General features: G+C 35.7%; 2 protein-coding genes across 4 annotated transcripts in view; one reads left to right on the top strand and one right to left on the bottom strand.

Annotated features, from left to right (window-relative positions):
- Window positions 1–201: 201 nt before the first annotated feature.
- Window positions 202–2,880, top strand: Hepa (heparanase-like protein). The gene has a single exon (XM_028313669.1). It carries the CDS (start codon window positions 278–280, stop codon window positions 1,817–1,819), a length of 1,542 nt encoding a protein of 513 aa, XP_028169470.1. The 5' UTR covers window positions 202–277; the 3' UTR covers window positions 1,820–2,880.
- A 9,653-nt stretch (window positions 2,881–12,533) lies between these two features.
- Window positions 12,534–17,635, bottom strand: part of hig (locomotion-related protein hikaru genki) — a 15,453-nt gene continuing 10,351 nt past the window's right edge. The window contains exon 10 of one of the 3 annotated variants that reach the window (XM_028313687.1): window positions 12,534–13,048. In XM_028313687.1, the coding sequence (XP_028169488.1) occupies window positions 12,789–13,048 (260 nt within the window). In that variant the 3' untranslated portion in view covers window positions 12,534–12,788. The remainder of the gene's footprint in view (window positions 13,049–17,635) is intronic. The other 2 variants (XM_028313686.1, XM_028313688.1) reach the window with 2 other exon arrangements.

The following is a 17,635-nucleotide window of genomic DNA, read 5'->3' as shown; positions in this document are numbered from 1 at the left end:
TTGCCTGCCTGGACACAGAAAATTTACTGTTTCGGCGAAATACCCAGATATCTATGATTCGGACCTGTGATTCGGACACTGACCTTACTTTGACAGTAATGACAATGACATTGACACCTCTTTTTTGTCTATGGATTTTGACATCTAAGCTCATTCATTCATTCATTCGTTCTTATTTACGTCACGGACTGACACCTTGTCAGTCACTCAAAAAAGTTTGTTTAGTTTCCGTTCTGTCGTCTACCATAATGTGTTTCGCTTTGTGAAATTAGAAAAAATGCTGTCCAACAAACGTCTCGTCGCTGTTTGCGCGATTGCCTTCTGCTGCAACGTAGCTGTGCTGGTGCTCTTCGTCAGCTACAACGCCTATGAAAGATGTTATGTCACAATAGACGAGCAACAAGAGGTAACAGCGGTTCTCCCTACCAACTTTCTCAGCATCGGAATTGATACATCTCAAGTAGAAGATTTCGACAGACTAGATTTTTTAAACAAACGCTTTGTTGAACTAGCGTCCGAGTTGGCTCCGGCTCGCATGCGCCTCGGCGGGACTATGTCCGACAGACTCATATTCAGCACCTTGCCAGAAACTATTAGCTGCGAACACTGCCACGACGGAAACCAGACCGGCCACGCCTGTGGCGCACTGAAAAAACTTTGCAAACACAAATTCTTGCCATTCTTCATTTTGACTGGTCAAAAATGGGACGAAATTAACTCCTTCTGTTCCAAAACTCATATCAAATTATTGTTCACCATCAACGTGCTCCTACGCGACCACCACGCCTGGGACGAGCGCAACGCGCGCGCCCTGCTCGCCCACTCCCACCGGCGGCACTACAAGATAGACTGGCAGCTGGGTAATGAACCTAATTCATTCCCGCATGTTTATAACACCACCATTACCCCCAAATCATTAGCCAAAGATTTCAAGAAACTACGAAAACTTCTGAATGAAACTGGCTATGGTAACTCATTACTGGTGGGCCCTGACACTACTCGTCCTCAAGAGAAGCGGCCAGAATGCCTCAAGTACATGGTAGATTTTTTGGGAAATGGTTCCAATTACATTAATGTCCGTTCCTGGCATCAATATTATTTAAACAGTAGAACTGCCAAATTAGAAGATTTTTGGGATCCAGACACATTTGATTTGTTGGATGAGCAAATAAAGACTATGAAGTCACATACCAAGGACTATGATCATATGCCAATGTGGCTCACTGAAACTAGCAGTTCCTATGGAGGCGGTGCTCCGGGCCTGTCCAACTCCTTTGCTGGCTCTCCCTTGTGGCTGGACAAGCTGGGGCTCTCTGCAAAGTATAACATCACCACTGTGGTACGGCAAAGTTTTTATGGTGGAAACTATAGTTTGATTGACACAGAATTGGAACCTCTGCCTGATTGGTGGGTGAGTGTTTTGTACAAGAGACTTGTCGGAAGCAAAGTCCTGCACGTTGACTGTCAGTGCTCTCGATTCCAGAGGATGTATGCTCATTGTGCAAATAGAAGATACACAAATGACACATCAGCTATAACTGTTTATGCTGTAAATTTAGAGATGGCTAAAGCTCGTTTTCTTATCAATGGGACAGCTATTCATGGCAAAGATTTGCTAATTGACGAATACATTATCAGTGCCCCTTCAAACAACAGAAGAACGAAAACTGTGCTACTAAATGGCTGGCCGTTGTACTATGAATCATCGTTGCCTGACTTGCAGCCACGCCACCTCAAGTATGGCAACCACATTTCTATGCCTCCGTACTCCATTGGCTTCTGGGTCATCAAGAACACATCCATAAAAGTTTGTATGTAAAACTCCATTAATTTTAAGTACCTACCTACTTAGCTACATTGGTTTTACTTAACATTGTACATAAATATTTTATGTACAGTTCAAAGAAAATACCCTATAGATGTTGCAGTTTTACAGGTAATTGTACCACTTATATATTTTTAAGAGTGTGAGGAGCACCTGCATTCTCATTGTAGTTTCACATGATCTCAACATTATTAGTATGAGCGTATTGACCAGCCCAGTGCTTGAAAATGTAATATAGCCATTACAATACAGGGTACATTGTAATTTAACACATTTCTAAACACATTAGGAGTAAAATCTGTACTTTTTCTTCACTACTTCTATAAATAATGTGATAAATTACAATACCTCCTGTATGTTTTAGTTAATCTTTAATTTTAATTATTCTGTTAGAATCAAAAATCTCATGTTTAGTCTACATTCCAAGTCTACCTATTATAGTTCAATTGATTTATTATTAATTAAAATGAAAACAATTGATTTAAAGCCTTTTATTAAAGGCTAATTAATTTATAGACATTTCCGGAAACGTTTCATCATCAATATTAGCGTTTGTGGTATTGATTGGGTTGCAAAAGAAAAAAATATTTTGTCCTAAGATACATAAGTGAAAAAACATAACTCTACGAAGTTGATCACTTCTTCTGTTATTATTGCATTAATGTTTACATGTTCAGATTTTACTAAATATTAATTACAGAGAAATAATATTTACTAGATGTCGTTTATTAAAGTTATCTCTTGCAAGTCCTCAATTGCCAGCCTTGTCCGCTAGTCAAGGAGTGCATCTGACATTGAACTGTCTCAGCATGATAAATGGCTCCAATTGCATGTATATTTGCAGAATTGGCGCGTTAACGCCAATCACATGCGCCCGTACGGCGGACATTGTAATGCATTTGAGTGGCCACTGCATCTTTATGATCACAAGTGCCTTTATAACACTTCCTTCAATAGATGGCAATAACGTGTGATAAACATTCTAATTAAAACTATACAGGGTGTCCCGTAATGTAACGTCAAGCCGGAACTAGGTGTTGAGGCAAGTTATGCTGGTTATCAGAAAAATATAAAAAAAAATCTATGTGGCATATTTTCAAAATAATAGGCATTTAAAAAAAATGAAAAAATTCTACTCCCGGTGACGGTCTTTTTACTCGTGTTGCCACAAATCTTCACTTTTTCCAAATTTTTTTTTTGTTATGTAACCCTGAATAATGCTTCTCTAAATTGTTATCAAAATTACAAAACCAGCTGCTCCAACTTGGATGAAAAAAATACATTACTCCCAAAAAAATTTTCAAAATAAAAATTTTTCCTAGTTTAAACTGACTGTACTGAAAAAAAAATGTACTACGCGAGTGTGGCAAGTGACGTCATAATTTGGCGTATTTAGTAAGGATTCTAAAATGGTATAACACTTGGTAAATTTTTGCTGTAATTGTCGACAATTTTTGTTTTTTTGGAAATAGTCCCGTTTTTTACTTTATCTACCTTGGTTAAAAAATATTATTGTAATGTGCCCAAAATTCAAGTTTCTGTGACTGACTACCGTACAGTCAGTCAACTTTTGTCACCATGATAGTAATTAGTAGTTGACATACTGTGACAAAAGTCACCCGTGCGCGCGCGCCTTTACTACCTGCTCTGCCTGCACTTGTACTTGGTTACAGGGATAATAAGGATATGAAGTTTCGGTTATGGATACGGTTACGGATATTAGAATAATATTATACGGGTTTCGGTTACGGTCAAGGATATGAAATCATTTCAGATTATCCGAAAGTTTCGGATAATTTCGGTTACGGAATTATTAGAATTTCAAAAATGTAGGTATAATTCAAATAGCAAGATGCTGCGTGACCCACATAGCTACTTTATGTACCAACTAAGACGACACCTATGTATGATAAAGGTAAAACAGGCTGGCATATTAGATGGTGCCAGGGAATGCCAGACAAGTTGGTAACAAATATTAAGATATAAAGTACAATTCCAAGACGTGCCGCAGACCGCAAACTGCAAAACTCTATGAAATCGGCAGCGCGGCATTGCAGCTGCGGCGTGTATACTACAGATTTCATAGAGTTTTGCAGTTTGGAATTGTACCCTTAAGACTCCGCCTTTATCCGAAACTATCCGTAACTTTTGAATCAGTTTCGGTTACGGTTATGGATATTTTTTTATTTCGGATATCCGATAGTTTCGGTTACGGTTAAGGATATCCATAACATCCCTGCTAAAATAAAATACCTATTAAAATGGCTTCTCCACCTCACTTAAGCCAGAAACTTGAATTTTGGGCACATTAGAATAATATTTTTTAACCAAGGTAGATAAAGTAAAAAACGGGACTATTTCCAAAAAAACAAAAATTGTCGACAATTACAGCAAAAATTTACCAAGTGTTATACCATTTTAGAATCCTTACTAAATACGCCAAATTATGACGTCACTTGCCACACTCGCGTAGTACATTTTTTTTTCAGTACAGTCAGTTTAAACTAGGCAAAATTTTTATTTTGAAATTTTTTTTGGGAGTAATGTATTTTTTTCATCCAAGTTGGAGTAGCTGGTTTTGTAATTTTGATAACAATTTAGAGAAGCATTATTCAGGGTTACATAACAAAAAAAAATTTGGAAAAAGTGAAGATTTGTGGCAACACGAGTAAAAAGACCGTCAACGGGAGTAGAATTTTTTCATTTTTTTTAAATGCCTATTATTTTGAAAATATGCCACATAGATTTTTTTTTATATTTTTCTGATAACCAGCATAACTTGCCTCAACACCCAGTTCCGGCTTGACGTTACATTACGGGACACCCTGTATACCTACCTTTATAGTTCTTATACATATACTTGAATGTAACTAAGGTCGATGATTGAACTGGGCAATATAGATGTAATCAATATTATTACATGTGCGAAGCGAAGCTTTCTAATCGATTTCTATGTCGTATTAGTCGCTGCTTAGGCCGTTGTTTTGTAAACATTTCTTTTTGTAAATGTTTACTGTGGAACGTCGATGTGTTTACGTCCATGACATACGGATTACCTTGTTGTCCCTGCGTACACTCGTAACTTACCTATGTAGAGACCCTCCGAATAAATCGATAAATAGGAGAAGGTATTTCCAACTTTGTGACGAATTTTGGTATTTCAATCGAGCATTTTCATCATGATTTGAAACGTAAATAAGCATTAGATAGACTAAACCTCGGGCCGAAGTGCAATTGAATACTTATGCCAATTAATGTCGTCTTTCTAATTGCTATGAAATAATTACATTTTTATTAAACATGTTTGAGGTTTAGCCTTAATAAAGTAGGAATTAGATTAAGCTTTCTTTTAAGGGCAATTTAAGATGTTCTGTACGGCTAGCACGAAAAACTTTCGAGTTCGAATCGTTTGCGTATTTGAATCGCCATCAAAAGATTTAGTACGAAAGCTACAATAGCCGCTATTGTAGCTTATTGTCGTAAAGTGAACTTAGTATTTGAAATGGTTGCACAAAACTTATTTTGAGAATCAAAATTGTCACGTTATCGTTTAATTCGAAGGTTGAGTATCGAATTTTGTCGAATACGTAAACGATTCGAAGACGAAAGTTATTCATGCTAGAGGTTATGTTTTAAAAGATCGTCATGCTTCTACCAGTGTAAAGATACGTATTTACGTAGAGATAGTTGTAAAGTAGTGTACCCAGCTGATAATATTCTTCACCGGGCAAGTTTATCTCAATGTCAATTCCTTGTCGGATGGCCTTGGCTAACGAGCGAATGTGTGCTAAATGTTCTGCTGAAATTGTCTACTTAAGCTAAAACATGAGGCTATTATGTCAGTCACTGCCATTTTCAATCTTATGCTACTTCCAAAGAGTATGTTTTGGATCATGTCGATCTTTCATAACGCTCGTTGGAACCAATATATGTAATGAAAACCTTATTTCCTTATTATGAACCTGTGTTTTAGAACGTTTATAAATATATTTTTCTATAATATGTATGTGTACCTAAATGTTAATGTGTTATAATATTATGTTTGTCAGTCATGTCTTCATAATATACCGCCCTTCCATATCGGACTAGACTGAAGCAGCACCTCTAGCACGAAACACTTTCGACTTGGAATCGTTTTCGTTTTTCGTGCTAGAGGTACAGGGCGAAGCTGCCATCGACAGCTGATCAATTGACTGGTGGCTAGATAAATGTGCCACCAAAGCATGAAGGTCTTGCGTTTGACTTGTTCCACCTTGTTCGTTGAAAGTGCCGATTCATACTAGACTATTTTCTTGAACATTTAATTGCAGAAGCTCTACATTATGGTCGCGTCTTCACTGTCATTGGTAACGTTTGTCAATTTATGTACGAGGTTTTGTGTTTGAGGATCTATTGTTGTAGCTCCAGATGAATGGCTTATGGAAGTAAGTAAAATATATGTTTAGTTTCATACGAATTATCTAATCTTATTATGTAAATGCAAACGCCTACTTATGCTTTCATACTTAAATTCTAAAATATTGTAAAAATATAAAATGTAAGGTTTTCTAGAATTTTTATTATGCTATTTCAAATTGTTTCATTGTGAGAATGCGTACAATCCTGTTGTGAATATGTGGTGCCTAAATGTAAGACTGATTAGATTAACTTATTGTATTTCCTGGAATACCCTCATAAACGCTTCACACACGTGGGTTGTATCCATTTTTTTTATTGTAGACAATATGAACGCACATTCCGATTACTACATTTTATTATTTTTATTGTTACATTTCCGTGAATTTTGATCCCTGTATGAAACTACTGTAACTAATAATATATGTATCGCTGATGGTTTCCATAAATAATTTTCATTAATTTGTAAAAAAGCCGATGGGTATTCTGGGAATAATCTTATTTTCTAGGCCAAAGTTCAACCAGAGGCAGTTAATACAAAACATTCGGTATCAGTGAATAGGTCATTAAAAATGTTTTGCATTGTATTGGTCTCTTCTTCTATCGCGGGTCTGAAGTCTACGGAGTCACTACCTGATGTTTTTATCTGTGAATTGAACCCAGAACTCGGAGTAAAGTCTTACAATCCAACCACTGGGCCATAGAAGTATGAGCCTTCTCTAGTAATAATAGCACTTGATAAACGATCGTTTAAAGTTAACTGTCGCTTGTTACACTCAAGCCTAACTGTGCCTATTTAGCTTGTTATATACGTAATTTATATAATTAATTACCGTATTTACATTTAATATGTACCTATTTACTTTTCAAATAATTTATTGTTATTATTTTGTCATGATTGTTCATAAACGAGTTTTACATTTTGTCTAAATAATTAGCTGAATGATAAGTATAACAATATTATTAATTTAAACAAAAAAAATATATTGTTCAAACAAATATACCTACGCAGACTTCACAGTGAAGGAAGGAAGCTAAACAAAATAATATCACACGATAATATGTATTTTAGACTGCGTATTGTAGTTGCATTATGGTTTCCTTCATGAATTACTCGGTAATGACTTCGATTGAAACAATGTAAATATAATACTTCATACATTGTTCAGGATAAGGATGTATTTAAAACACAGCTACTTTTTATGCTATTCTAAATGTAATACATAAGTAAATGGAGCAGTATTGTTTATTATTGAATCAAAGTATCACAGCAGCATGACATTAATAGGTTTATTAAAACTTTTCGTAGACTTTTATGAAGTCTGTTTAATTAATGAAGTACGTAATTTAATTTAGAATTATTTTTGTTTGTAGTATGATTGTGTTTTCTACACAATCAATATATAAATTGCGTCATCTATGCTATAAAAGTAGATATAAAACCTATTATATTATTTCTTAGAGCAAATGTTTTAAATATAGGAAATGAATAAGACTGCTCCGATGAACATTGTGTAAACAACTGATATTTTAACATCGGTAATGTTAAATGTAGAGTGACTTCATTAGGTTGTCTACGTCATCCTTTGTGTTGTGCTGCTGCTGCGGCCGCGATGACGAGAACAGATGTTCGATGTCATGTGTAATATAATCTATAGGTCACGTAACCATGCATTTTATGAAAATATATTGGCAAGAACAGCAAATAATCATTTAGATTTTGTGTATGTTGGAAGAAGTCTTGTATAAGATTCTGTACCTCTAGTAGGAAAAACTTTCGAGTTCGTTTCGTTGCGTATCCAAAGTGTCATCGAAAAATTTTGTATGAAAAATTAAACAGCGCCCCCTAGGGCGGCTATAATATATTTTTCCTACTAGAGGTACTGAAAGATCAATAAATTAGTTCACACCTAATGAAGTTTAAGAAAAATAATTTATTTAATTATGTGACTATTTAGTAAGATTACATAAACATTCGTATTTCTGAAAGTTGTTTCTAAGTTTGTTTACATGTTTAATCGTTAACTAGCTAATTTTGTTAGGCGTCCGGGGACGACCCCGTATATTGTTATTTTAGCCTGATCGGCCGAGCCTAACGCAGTGTTTGATCTTAAACCAATTTTACAAAAATACGCCCATAGGTAAAACTATCTAGGTACGATACTGTGCGCCTTTATGATTAAAATGCCTTATTTAAAGAGTTAAATTAAGAAACTGCAATAAACTCGTGCTATCGTCGCACTAACAATGTCATACGATAAGAAAAGTGATGACTAATACAAATAAGAAGTATTTGTACCTACATAAATAAGTATTTTTAATTTAATACAGCTATAAAAATATTTAAATTAATGAGATTGTTATAATTGCCTGTAAAATATAAATGAAGTTGAATACAACGGCTTCCTATAATATAAGAGACCATTGAACTTATTAATAAGGCAAGCCTATTGTTTGTAGCCACTCGTTAATTAGAATATTATCATATTAAAATTCAATATTGAAGTTCTTTAATAAATTGTAAGGCTGGTCTGCATTAAGAATTGTCTGCTTAATATATTATAAAGTTTATAACATGGTTTTTGCGTAGAGCGAATAGATATGAGGCTTGTCTACATGATAATGTCGTTTCCACGTTTTTGAATAATATACATGCCTCTCATAATGGGATGATAATAATGTGGACTAAAAATCTTTACCGTCCCGTATTCGAAAAGTACTTTTTATAGAAGAAAATAAAAAAGGAAAAAGAGAAGTGCGTAATAGCAAAAACAATCCAGCGTTTAGTGTAATTAGGTGTGTCTATTCTTTTCATGAAATAGCAGATGCGATCCAACCTTACAATACAATAACTTCTCGCCTGTAACTTGTTAGAGCGCCTGGGGTGTAACATGGAAAGTCGGCGTATTCCTTGAATATCTCAAGTTAATAGAGGTTAATTGTTTCAAATGATCAATCAAGGATATGCCCATTTTCCTGATAAAAATATGTATAGTTTGTGACGTATGATATTTACATAACGTGTCTTTTGTCAGTGCCTGAATGGAAAAATATTTTGTCCAAATTATGCGATACTTATAAGAGTATTAGGGCAATTTGCAAAAAAAGAAAGACTATGAATTTCAAATACCTGCCTGTTATTGTTAACTAACTTGTTGAATCTATACTTATAATAAATCTGTAGAGAGGTCAATTCTGTACATTAAATATATTTTCAAAATAACTATCAGGGGGTGATTAGTGATCGATACTGATGCCAAAAATGCAATCAGTTAAATTTTTGTCTGTCTGTCTGTCTGTCTGTCTGTCTGTCTGTATGTTCCTTATAGAAACAAAAACTACTCGACGGATTTTAACGAAACTTGGTACAATTATTCTTCATACTCCTAGGCAGGTTATAGGATACTTAGGAATTCCCACGGGAATGGGAATTAGCGGGAAAATCGTTTTGTATGAAAAATCTGAACCGCTTAAGTTAGACGCTTGAAATTCGGCATGTAGGTACCTTAGTAAACTTAAAGCTTAGTTACAACATGATATTGCAAAATTCCCACGGGAACGGGAGTTAGCGGGAAAAAACATTTGTATGAAAAATCTAAACCGCTTAAGTTAGACGCTTGAAATTTGGCATGCAGGTACCTTAGTAAACTTGAAGCTTAGTTACAACAGGATATTGCAAAATTCCCACGGGAACGGGAGTTAGCGGAAAAAAACATTTGTATGAAAAAATCTAAACCGCGTAAGATAGATGAAGGGGGTAAAACGGGATCCACGCGTACGAAGTCGCGGGCGGCCGCTAGTATGTACTATATTTTTTACAGTTATCCTCTCCAGGGGGACAGTTATCATAATATTACTCACTCTCGCCGCTGTTTGATGTTTAATTACTACTACAAATTACAATAACTCAGGTATGAGTTACAAATGTAAAAATGTTAGTGGGTTCGAATCAGAGATTCATAAGACTGAAGCTTCTATTTGAAAATAATAATGTCAGTCCAAAAGATATCCCAACCACACGCGTTACTTACTACCTACTAATACAATATTTATAGATCACTTTATTCAGTGCATTCTCTGCAAGTCAGATTCAATGCAGTGTCGCTTACCAGGGGATCGGAGAAAATTTGATATTTAAAGTTGTGTATTTATTTATGTACAGCCCGAAGTACACTAAGCTAAACAATGGCATCTTATTCAGTAGTGATAGGGGCGATTTTACAACAGAAATGTACAATATGTGCTGTCGTTTGTACATACAAATGGGGTCTTTCATGGACACAATTTAGATGAAATCTACCTACATTGTATGCGAAGTAGCTGGATCGAACCTACTCGAACATTTTATAAAATATCGCCTTAAGTTATCGAAAGAGAAGACGAAATGTATAAGATTTTAATAAAATTATCTATTGATCTGCTAAAATATATTTATACCTATTTGTAAAATGTCAAAAATGTATGTTTGACAAAATAAGGCCAAAATAAATGTTAGCGTTAAGACCGCCTAAATCGCGTTGTTCCATATTTGTAACGTTTTATAACTGCAGAGTATTTAAATAAATAGTGCTAAATTAAAATTGTGTTTATTATCAATCCCTGTCCTTAGATTAATAGTTGTATGTTATATTGTTTATGACTTCAATGAAACGCAAAGTTGGTAAGCTTAATCAATTTAATCATCATCTCTAACATAAAATAACACTAGTTTGGCAGCAAATGTGAGATTGTCTTAAATACTAATAACATTTAACTAATAGGATAAATACTGGCAAATCACAACATTAACAGATGGTTTAATAACCTAATCAGTAAGAAGAGGAATGTCTGGTTAATTAAACCTATTATACCATGGTTTTATTGCACATCACGCTTATTATATTCTACACCTACACTTATACTAAAACAAATTGCATCTTCACCCAACCTCCAATTTGAGAATCGATGGAAAAAATATAATTTAAATGTACCTAGGTACATACATGCTTGAATTACAACTGTAGTAGAGAGTAATAGCAGAGATTCAATATTCATTTATTTAAATTTATTTATTTCATGACTAGAAGATTTAACACTGTGTTTAACAGGAGAATCTAAAGCTAGGAATGAGGCGTTACATAGTACATAATAGATACATAATTGAACCAGGGACTGTATTGATATTTCCATTTTTATTATATTAAAATGAAATTCATTTATTCTAGAAGATTTAGCTAAATAACCGTTTGAGGTATATTCACTGAATGGGATTAAAATATAGACCAAAACTAAAAAGACGGTGAAGTTTTATTTAAATCCATCAAGAATTGGCTGAGAAATTAATTATTTAAATTACCTACATTTTCACGTGGAACTGAAAAACATAGTAGGTGCTGTGACCCGTTCTAGTTTCAACCACAATGGCTCTGGTACACTAGCGCGAAAAGACACTAGCGTGAACGGACGTTAACGCGAAAGACATTTGCGCGAACGGATGTTAGAGCGAAAGACATTTGCGCGAAAAGACATGAGCGCGAAAGACACTAGCGCGAAGGACATTTGCGCGAAAACAGTTTTCGCGTTACTAATGGTAATTTTCAATGTAAAAAGAAAGTATAACAACACCACATTCGTTCAGGAAGTGGTTACGCCGCTAGGTGGCGCTAGCACTTTGAGCGACAATTTTCTGCACCGCGATGTCTAGATTATTTTTCCTTTCTAGCGGTGAGCGGCGTAATGTCTTGGCGCAAACGTCCGTTCGCGCTCATGTCTTTTCGCGTAAGTGTCCATGTGCACAAATGGCAATGCCAGATTTTGTATGGAAGGTGGCGTCTTTTTTTTTTCGCGCGGCCATCGACCAAACTTTGTTTTTTGATTACAAAATAGTGTAATAAACCAAACTTACTATGACATGTATACCTCTAAACTCAGTCTGAACTGAGTTACGAGCGTTAGAAGTTTGATGATTTACATACTAGATTTGCTTTTTGCGCTCAAGTTTTGTAAGAAATTGCAATAAAATATTCCGCTATTTTTTTGTTGCGCTGATTCTACTCCACACTGATGTCTGGAGCCTTTAATGGATGGTATTGTTTGTTTACACATACAATGTCACTATTTTGTTGCAATTTCACACAAAACTTGCGCGCAAAAAGCAAATCTAGTTTGTAAATCATCAAACTTCTAACGCTCGTAACTCAGTTCAGACTGAGTTTAGAGGTATACATGTCATAGTAAGTTTGGTTTATTACACTATTTTGTAATCAAAAAATAAAGTTTGGTCGATGGCCGCGCGAAAAAAAAAAGACGCCAATTTCCGGCATTGTTTTTTCTTTCGCGCTTATATCATTTCGCGCAAACGTCCGTTCGCACTAGTGTCTTTTCGCGCTAATGTCTTTCGCGCAAGTGTCCCGATACGAAAAATATTTAAATATTTGTTATCCGCAACTTTGGGGCTCTGTAACTTCTTTATTTGTAGAGACATTTTCATGATTCTTTCACAACTATTATTGGTTTTACTTATATTTTCAAGTTGTATTAATAGAAAAAATTGGAATCTCCTCCATTATGTTTTAAAGGAACGTTACCTTCACTCCTCGACATGTATCAGCGTGGTGTTCTCGATGTAGATGGTGTCTGTCTTCCGGACCTCGGAGGGGGGCAGGCAGAAGGGGGGCGGGTGGGACCAGAAGCCGTTCTCTGTGCACACCACTGAGGACTCTCCAAGAAGCTGCAGCGCCTCGTCACAGGCGTAGATCATGAGGTCGCCCACGGTGTACTTGCCGTTGGAAGACGGTTCTGTGAGGATGCGTCCGTTCTCCGGTATCAGAGGGTCCGGGCAGTATATGGCTGTAACAATGGTAACATTTTAAAACTTGGAGGCGACAATTATATAATAATGGTGTCGGTGTCGGACTGCTAATTCAAGATTCATATAATTTACTAGCTGTGCTCGCGGCTTCGTACGTGTGAATATCGTTTGACAAAAATGGCGGAAGTATTCACTATAGTCTTTCAGTTAAGATGATCTCTTGTGTAAGTTGTGCGTAGCTATCAATCTATTGCTGTCTACGAATCATATGGAGTGACGAGGTGAGTGGAGAGGCGCGCAAAGCCTCCCACCCTACTCGAGTCCACCCGAAACATCTCCTCTCCGCATTTCCACCGAAGCGGAGCGGAGAGATGTGGTTACGACGAAATCTGATTGGTTATTCAAAAATATCTCGTCTCTGCTCTTCATCGCCTTGGTGGGAACCGGGCCTTAGGCCCGGTTTTTTGATTCGTAGTTAAAATAACCAATGGTCAAATTTGACAGATGTCAAATGACAAGTGGTTAAATATCAGAAAAAAATGTTTTTCGAACAATGGTTAGCTTGACTTTTAGTACATTTTTTAACTATTATAACCTGACCAGGAACATAAAAACCCTGGCATAGAGGCGCTTCAATTGCATTTGATAGTGCAACACTGAGTACAGTCGTACCTGTGTTAAATTAATAGGCTAACTATATGTATCAGGATTCAGGATTACGGGCTAATTTGATTTTTTCATAAATTAACGAAAAAATATTATTATAGGTAACCTGGTTTAAATAAATTAAATGAAACCATCAATCGAGTTAGTAGGATTTATTTTATTATTCATCAATAATCAAATTCATGGACGTCATTTGGCTGAAACAAACAAACAAACAATCAAATTCAGAACTTGAATATTCAACTGCAATGTCTGCTCATGAACGCTTCAAACTCGGTACTTCTTTCCCAATTCCATTAAATTCAACACTTAGAAAGTGACAAAAAACTTTAAAATAGGTATTTGACACAAACCACAGCTAATTTTCATAGTGGACTGTACTGTACGATAAACATGTCAGTCAATTTGACAACCTTTGTCGGAAACATTATTCGATGAAAATATTGTCCGAACCCTTAGTATTTCTCTTCGACAAATACTTTAACACATTGTGAACCACTTTTCTTTCACGATTANGGAAATGGCCCCTTCTATACGCCAAATCATTTTGGCACACGATGCGCCAAACACCCTGTATAATCTATATTTTTGCCAATACAATATTTCAAATATTTTGGACATAAACTACCTATGTTGCCTTAAAATGACAAAATTAAATCATTACTTTAACATTCAATAAAAGTATTTTAAGTTAAAATAAATATAATTTTTAATGTTGAAGTTTTAACCACATTAGTTGATAGCAATTATCCATCAGCTTCCTTTTCACTTTTTTTCATTGACTTATCTTCATTTATTTATTTCTCCACTTAATATATTCCTTATCCCAGGCAGGGCAACTGGTGTCAAACCCCGGGAGCTCAGAAGCACAGACCGTACGAAGTGACCTCATCACCTGGATCGATGGCAAAGAACCACACTGCCAGTACATCAAGCAGTTGATCACGCAGGTACATATGTTACAAGACCAGCTAAGTTAAAGTTTTGTGATTGAGTCATTAAGAATTTTTTTATTAATTTTTTGTTTTTTCATTTAGTTAACAACTAAAAAGAAAATTACATTGGGACAGTTACAATTAGATAGCTTTGATAATGCTTTTAATAAGTGTAATAATATTATTGGTGTATTATACTGAGATAAAAACATTTTTTCCTGTCTATTTGGTTGATTCATATAGTATAAATAGACCAGTTACAACTATTTATAGTAATTTTATTCATTTTAAGCCAATAACACATCTACCAAAAATAAGCTCAATTTTGTAGTTGAATAAATACATCACTGGATTATAGACTAGAAATAGTGTCTCTAAGTGTTTAGAAATAGTGTGTCTAGAAATAGTGTCTCTAATTTTGGAGTTGAATGTGTTTTATATTTTAGTAAAAACCTACTGTATTTAAGTAGTAAATACCATTACCACCATTGAAAATTTAAACTTTTTAAAGTAACTGCTGGCTACTTATAGTCGGTGGTCGCCATCCATACTTTAAAAAAAATTGCTTAGGTACTTAATTAATTTGATCCAATAATATTGATTGATAAATAACACCAAATTATTACTTTCAGTAACCAAGTAAAAAGAAGCTACAAAAGAGCTCATTACCATTTTTGTTTTGTGTTCCAATACAATTATGTATTGCGAATTTACCTACATTTAACATAGGTAAATAAAATATCCAACAGTGATAAGGAGTCAGTGTAGCGCAAATTGTGGCGATAACTGATAGCAATGATACGCTGATACGAAGCGCCATGATGTCGCCCTACATCTAAAATACGTCACTCTTTTGTGTTTCAAAAAGGACTATTTATGGTAAACCAAAAAGATTTCAAACGAAAAGATCCTTTGTCGCACTTATATTATGGGCTAAAGATAAATCGAACATTAAATTTTTATTTTTCTACTATCGTACACTCATTTCCTAAGGCGAACCAGGCAGTGCTTATTTAAGTGACTAGATAACAGACACACGCCCGTATTCCCAAACATTACTATGAGGTCTCGCAGTGCGCGTGGACGCACAGGGTGACACATGAACCAATCACAGAGCTCTAATCCACGCTGTGCGTTCGATTTTCTGCTTCACTTAAGCAAGCATCGTTTGTGAATACGGGCGAAAGGTGCGAATTATACATATATTATATTCATAGTTCCTCCGGGATCCGAATCCGCACTACAGCCGTTGTGGTCCAATATTTGAACCACCGAGTCGGACAGGCTATGCTAGAAAACCCCCATCTATAAAAACAGCACAGTGACAGAGCTCTACCTATTAAATAAGCGACAATATTATAGGCCAATGGTGTCGGTGTCAGGTTAGATCTGAGGAACGCGGATTCGAAACCCGCCGCGCTGGACCATTTTGGTGAACCGACTCGTAAAACAATAATATATAGCAAGCTATACAAATTACTAACTCGTGGAACCCTAAGGCCCGAAACTACGTTAAGCGGACGCCCGCGCGTTTCATACGAAAGTCCCCCGCGCGGGTGCCCGCGACGGAGCACTTTGTATGAAACCGCGCGGGTGCCCGCTTAACGCAGTTTCTGCCCTAAGTGTTCTCGGTAACAATTGATTTCTGTGGTCTCGTTTCGTTGGTACTTTAAATAAATAACTAATATTCTTTAAAAAATTGAGCAAGAGTAATACCTAGTTAAGACATTTACCAGTAAAACAGAAGGTACAGCTATGATGATTTCTAAACGTGTGTGGCCTAACGAGAGAGATTAGCGACACATCGCCATCAGTGTGCAAACATTATACCACACCCAAAACATGTACGGATGTACGACTCGCGAATCCGCACACCGCACACAACCGGTCGAAAAAAATGGGCCGCACATTCTTTAGCCTACATTTCTAGGCCATTATTTATTCGCGTGCTGTAATAATGAGCACAATAAAATTAACATAAATAGGTACTCTGCGTCGTTGATGTGAACAGTATTTCAAGTTTAGGATAAGTTTGGTTGACAAACTCCTAAGAATACGCAATAAAAAATACCTACCCGCTACATGTTTTTTAAACCACATTTTTTCCAACAGAGAGACCTCTTGTATGGAGCTATTATAGCACATCAAGCTTTACACTGTTGCCTCGTAATAGATGTGAATTTGCAATAAAATGTATAGTCTGATACGCTGTCGTCAGTACCATAACTGCGTACGTGATTGACCCAAAACAACAAATAGCCCGAGAGATTAATAAATAATAAATAAATAAATAAATAACTTTATTCTCACCATAGTCAATGACAGTGCAATAGGTAAACTTAAAAAACTAGGTACAATGAAGGTAGGACAAAAAATAATAATCTCGCAGTATTACAATGTAAGCAGGTTTGGTACATACACAATATAGTTGGTCACTCAGTAGGACTATGGCGGGCTAATACCTGAATGAGGATCATTTCGATTTTTAGCTGTGAATGCAGATTTATAGGGCTAAGAAATCCTTAATACACAGTGAAAAAATTTTTGTTCTACGACAAAAATTGACTAAGTTATGGCCAAATTACTAAAAAAGTTCACTGACCGCCCGGCGCGGGGACGATGACGTCATTATATCCGATCCGAACGCTGCCGGCGTACTGCGTGGATAGAAAATATTTTTTTCTAGCCAAATTATCAGTTTTAGAGAAAAACTTGTAATGACATTTATTTATCAGAATAAAGTAAGCTATCGATAGGTAATTTTTAAAAATGGAAATTGTGAAAAATTACGCAAAAAATCCATACGCTCATACGATTCAATGGCACGCAGAGACGCGATTGGGGTCTCCGCGGTGGTATATTTGGCGATTTATTCAAATAAAGTGTACATAAGTGTTGTTAGAGTCATATCTTCTTCCAAGTAAAATATAAAAATGTATAAGTATTAATTTATTTACTTCTAACAATAAGGTATAACTTCTAACAATATGACATTGCTATGAAAATCATTTCGATGTACACTTA

Source organism: Ostrinia furnacalis, unplaced genomic scaffold, assembly GCF_004193835.3.
Source record: "Ostrinia furnacalis isolate ACB-3 unplaced genomic scaffold, ASM419383v2 OfSCF4318, whole genome shotgun sequence".
Taxonomy (NCBI): domain Eukaryota; kingdom Metazoa; phylum Arthropoda; class Insecta; order Lepidoptera; family Crambidae; genus Ostrinia; species Ostrinia furnacalis.
The sequence above is the reverse complement of the archived record's forward strand: the minus strand, read 5'-3'. Positions and strand labels throughout refer to the sequence as shown.